The sequence below is a fragment of the Etheostoma spectabile genome, chromosome 5 (assembly GCF_008692095.1).
Source record: "Etheostoma spectabile isolate EspeVRDwgs_2016 chromosome 5, UIUC_Espe_1.0, whole genome shotgun sequence".
Taxonomy (NCBI): Eukaryota; Metazoa; Chordata; class Actinopteri; order Perciformes; family Percidae; genus Etheostoma; species Etheostoma spectabile.
In genome coordinates this window covers 25586601-25592367 of record NC_045737.1, presented here as the reverse complement: position 1 = coordinate 25592367, position 5767 = coordinate 25586601, and the positions used below count along the sequence as shown (strand labels likewise).

Sequence of the window (5767 nt, the reverse complement as noted above, 5' to 3'; positions counted from 1 at the left end):
ACACACACACACACACACACACACACACACACACACACAGAGTTTGGTGGCACATAAATACAGTTTCACGATGAGCAGAGAAGCTGAAAGTTTTATTGATTTGTTACGTCTTTTCATGTCATTATTGGCTGCAACTACAGAGAATCCTGGATTCTGATTAGTTGGAGTTCATTTTTATGAGATAACATCCAAAGAATTGATACATGCCAATGAGCAAAATGTTGCCTCAGTTCCCAGCTGGAGGATTGTGTCTGTCTTTGACATTTCAACTACCGTCTCCTCTAATTAAATGAAGACAAACGGATCCTGATGCGTTAGGGTTTTTATGTTAGCTATAAAGATGTTTTTACATAAACTTAAACAAATTAACCAGCAAACAAAAGGCCCTATTTCAAACGATCTGCAATGCAAGTATCAAACGCAAAACGCAAGGAGCTTTATTGCCGGATCTCAGGCACAAATCTAAAATGGTTGGTCTGAAGTAGCTGCATTACTCGTAGGTGTGGTTTGGGCGTAACATGCAATTAGCCAATCAGAGCATCATCTCACATTCCCTTTAAAAACAGGTGCACTTGTTCCATGGCGGACTGCTATTATAATCGCGGATTTGCCAAGCACATGCCAGGAACGGTTCACAGCCAAGGAGACAGACTTGCTCGTCAGGGCTGGAGCGGGAGCTTTCCGGGATGCGGCAAAGTATAAATGGCAATGTTGTTGCAGCCTCTCGGGCCCCTCTCAAGTCTGGAAAGGGTTGCTGCAGCCATGGGGTGTGGGCTTCCAAACGCACCACCTGCTCCTTTTGTGCCCCTCTGTTGTAACCAATCCTTTTCCTGTTGTGCAACTTCCTCCTCACCCCACTCGATCTCCGTCCACCCGCTTCACCAGGAGTACATCACGCATTGCCACTCCCGCACCTTCAATTGTCAAATCCCGCCATGGTGCACGTTGCATGCCTATATGAGGAGGGAAAAATAATTAGTTCTTCTGTTTAAATTTTAAATTTTTCACTTTCTATTTGTATTCAGTTAAAGTTTGCTAATGATTTTTCTTTTTGACTAAATGTAAATAAAGAAATGTCATTAAGACATACTTTCCAATGTTTTGTGCTCACTCTCACTGAATCGCGAGGTTATGAATGTATGGTGATATTTTGGCAATGTAGTCTAATATTAGACCGAGATTACTTTGCTTACCTCACTACGGAGCTCTTCTGTCAGATAAGCTCTCCTCTCCCATGCTGCTGCTGGGGCATTTAGGTTAAGTGGCATCGGCACATGCAGTTCTACATCACGTCTCTTTAAGTTCTCTAATATTTTCTCATTTATGTCATCAACACATCCATGATTCATGGAAATGTTGTGTAAAACACAACAAGTCACAAAAAATGCTGCGACTTTTAGAGGACTACACTTTAAAGTGCCTCCTGACCTATCCAAACACTTGAAGCACATTCTCAGAAATATTTTTCCTTGTAATTACGTGTTTTTGCATAAATCGGAACTGCTGCATCCGTGAGATGAGAGAAGCAAAGTGTATGCGCGTTATGCACAAGCTACATTACGGCCAAGCATGCACCCTTAAAATAGCATCTGAATAACACGCCATTGACTTTAAACTAGGTTTGCGCCGGAACATGCCTCCTCTTTTCGCTGAACTGCCCCCCGGAGCGCAAGTACATTCCCTAATTTACCGATGCCAGTCTTTGGATGGGAAATTCAGATGTGCGTCGGGTGCAAAATAGGAATGATACTATATCGCTGTACAAAGTCAATTGCGCTGGGTGCAAGATAGGGCCCAAAGAGTTACCACATTCAACAATATTACCTCTCTCTCCTCCAGCTGTCTCCGTTCCCGTTTGACCTGGTGAAGGCGGAGTCTGATCGTTTTGCCAACGCCGACCTGGTTTGGTGTCAGGAGGAGCACAAAAACCAGGGTTACTACGACTACGTGAAGCCTCGCATCAGGACCACCATCCAGAGAGCCAAACCTGTCTGGTAATGATTTTCATCAACATGTGTCACTTTAAATATCAGTTGCAGCACAGGGTGACATAACCATCTCTCTCTCTCTCTCTCTCTCTCTCTCTCTCTCTCTCTCTCTCTCTCTCTCTCTCTCTTCTCTGTCTCTTCTCTTTCTCTTCTCTCTCTCTCTCTCTCTCTCTCTCTCTCTCTCTCTCTCTCTCTCTCTCTCAGGTATGCTGGCAGAGATCCGGCTGCAGCTCCGGCTACAGGAAACAAGAAAGCTCACCTGGTGGAGCTGCGACGTTTCCTGGACACAGCCTTCAACCTGGACGCGTTCAAAGATCAGCAGTAGACCTGTGACCTGCAACACCTCGAATAAACCCTCCCCGTTTTTACCTTTGACCCGACCCTCCTGGATTCAGTTCTGACACTCAAACTGCGTCAACACACACACACACACACACACACACACACACACACACACAAACACACACACAGTAATACTGCATACTGTAGGGAATGGTACACAAATAATACTTCTGCAAATTCTGCACACTGCTTACTGCATAGTTTGTAAATATTGTGTACTACGTAAACAGTACACAAATAGTGCATACTGCGTAGTACACAGTGTTTACAACAAACTGTTGTACATGCAGATCCTCACTTTTACACTGTATTTATTTACTGAAGTCCAGTTGAACAACACCATTTAGACTAAAACAAAAATATTTTAAAATGTTTAAATGTTATAATTTTAAATTGCCAACAGAAGGAAAGGTTTGAATCCTTTTTATTATTTCTTCGTTTTACAAAGCAGTACTACAGTTTTCTGTGTACTACTACTGTATTGTACTGTCATTTTATCACACGAACATGAGAGAACATTAAAGATCTGTCCGATTTAAATGTTGACAGTGTATTGATTATAATTTCCATTATTCGCTTCGTCATTAGATCTATAAAATTCAGAAAATGTAAAAGAAACAACTCAGATGTCAGATTTTATATATATATATCACACACAAAACACACACAAACAATTGTTATAAAACTAATAATTGCTTTATTTATATATATATATAAAGCAGAATTATTAGTTGTATCAGAATTGTTTATTTTTCTGCAGTGACTTATTGTTTTAAAGAAATTGTCACTGTGACCTGTTGTACCAGTATACCAGCACTGCAATATGTACAGTGTGTACTTTATGGTATCAGTATGTAGTATTACAGTGCAGATGCAGAGTACTGATTACTAAATATATGCACACTAATTTGTTACAATTATGTGATTATGTACTACTGAGTACTACTACAATACAGACATCTGCCATAGGAGTAGTCAGTGTGCAGTATCAGTACTGTGTGTAATTTGTTCAGTAGTGCAGAAGGCTGAACTCCACCACAGAACAACTTTCCTCAACAAGTTTCCTCAACATAATGCTACATCAGAGGATCTGTAGCTTTCGGCCGTTACATGTAGCGCTACGTGTTGATACAGATGAACTAAACCATCTTAACCTTTACAATGGGGATTATAAACATGATTATCATTGCTTGGTGGACGCACAAGACCAGGAGGTGAAATGTGGATGTTAAGTTGAAAGAACCCCATTTGTAAAAGAGAAATGACTAAACAAATGTGCTGTGATGCTGCCAATATTCAGGTTCACAGACTCATGGAGACCCATTTTGATTTATTAAAAACCCAGTTTATTAAAAAAAGTACACACAGAGTTCAGAGTTTTGATACAAAAAAAGAAACAAATGTATATGATGAGAAAAAACATCAAATCCAACAGGTGACAAAGCTTGTCTTGCCTGTAAATTCTTAAATTTAAAAGTTGATTAAAAAATACGTCAGCTTTCTGTTGGTCTACAATTTGTAGAGGCTCTGAGTCGAGACATAAGGAAACTCTTGAGGTAACGAAGGTTTGTGGCAACACTGTACAAACTGAAGAGTTGTTGGAAGGGAAAGTTGCGCCGGAAAAGTTGTCGGTTGGAGTGAAGCCTAAACTGGAATTTAAAGATCAAACACACACACACACACACACACACACACACACCCCTCCGTCCATACACAAATACACGCACACTCCAGCTGAATAATTTTAAAGTGGGTCAGAAGTTATGTCATTGTCATCACTCCCCTCACAATCATTGCTTCTTTATCTGAAACGTTGCAGGAAACATCTTACTTTAGGTTTTTAATAAATGGCTCGTTAGCATCGTTAGCGTTCCCCAGGGAAAGCAAATGGGAGCCTGGCTAGCTGGGAACAGTGAGTGTAACATTTGAGGATTGGAATCACTACAGCAGGTGGAGGGTTGTTTTGCCTTTCAGCAAGTGTGTTGGCTCGTTAAGAAAAAGTCTAATTAGTCACCATGACAACGCTTAACTTGCAAATTGAGATTTTCTTTATTTTATTTTTTTTAAGGGATATTTTGGGGGAATAAAATGTTGGTGGCCTGCACCTTCAGGCATCTCTACATGAGCTCAACCAAATGCACTGCAGGTTATAATTTAACCCCTTGGCTTCTGTCTCTTTTCTCTCTCGCGAGCGTTTATCTCGTGCCAAAACAGTGTCTCATTTTATTATTTCTTCATGTTTCAGCTGAATAACCCTTGTCAGCAGGAAATAAAATCTCCTGGTTTGAAACAAAATAAAATGACAACAGAAGAAATCGGCTGCAGGTGGTGTTTTGGGCTTCTGTGAGACAAAGAAAATGATTTATTTATTTTCATAATAGGGGATTGAAATTCTTCATTATTTTGCTTCATTGAATAAAGAATACTGTATGTATTGAAGTCGCTCTGGATTCTGTCATTCTAGTTGCTTCTTTTATAAAAAAAATGTTGAATTTATTCACAACAATCAGGGCATTATTCTTTATCTAAAAATGTCTGTAGTATCACATTATATGTACCTTTCAAACAAAAAATTCCTTTTAGTTTTAATTATAAATGGGGTTTATTAATCTCCACTGATAGCGTAATTACTTATGTTAGCTGTAGTTTGAGTAATAGTATAAGTCTAAATCCCCCAGCAGAACACCCACCTTTCAGACATTTTAGACCAGCCACCAACTGGATTCTGTACAATTTTCTTAGTATCTAAACAAAATGACAAGATTTTAGCTAAAAGCACATAACCTTCCCTCTCTGCAAGTATGCAGCTAAAACAACCAAACGGGTAATAGAACAATGGCCAAGAGAATAATGAGTTTTTCAAAAAAGAGCCTATTAGGTGTGTATGATTGTCAAAAAAAAAAAGTATACAGAGAATTGTATGAAAGGTTTCTATAAGCTTATCTCTGATGTAACATTTACAGGAAATCCCAAAAAAAATTCATCCAAATCACTAATTTTACATAAACTTCCTGCAGTATTATCTGAACTTTTGGGCTCCATCTTAATTTAAAAAGTAAGTGTTACAGAATAAATAGACTTTATGTTACCACAAACTACATTTAAGTTCTTTCCTCCTTTCCATTTCATATTCTGTTTACTTGTTTTGTCCTAAATTTCTTTGTTTTATATTTTTTTAATCCCTCCTTTATTTCTTTTCCCTTGTTTCCTATCATTCTTTCCTTGTCCTTATTTTCCTTCACTCTCTTCATCATTGTTTTCTCTCCTCTCCTTTTCTGATCTCTCGTTGAATTCCTTTGTTCTCATTGTTGTACCTTCATCTTCCTTTCCCCTCTCGATCTTCACTTGTTTTCTCTATGATCTCACACACCGTCTGTTAGATGTCACATCACATCACCATCACTGTGTGTGTGTGTGTGTGTGTGTGTGTGTGTGTG

The 5767-nt window shown here is 39.1% G+C and overlaps 1 protein-coding gene across 3 annotated transcripts in view; it reads left to right on the top strand.

Moving 5' to 3' along the window:
• The window catches only part of ogdha (oxoglutarate dehydrogenase a), a 46692-nt gene extending 41920 nt beyond the window's left edge, over positions 1-4772 (top strand). For all 3 annotated transcript variants that reach the window (XM_032516576.1, XM_032516575.1, XM_032516577.1), the window contains 2 exons: positions 1840-1994; positions 2193-4772. In XM_032516576.1, coding sequence (XP_032372467.1) covers positions 1840-1994; positions 2193-2313 — 276 coding nt within the window. In that variant the 3' untranslated portion in view covers positions 2314-4772. The remainder of the gene's footprint in view (positions 1-1839; positions 1995-2192) is intronic.
• Positions 4773-5767: the final 995 nt, after the last annotated feature.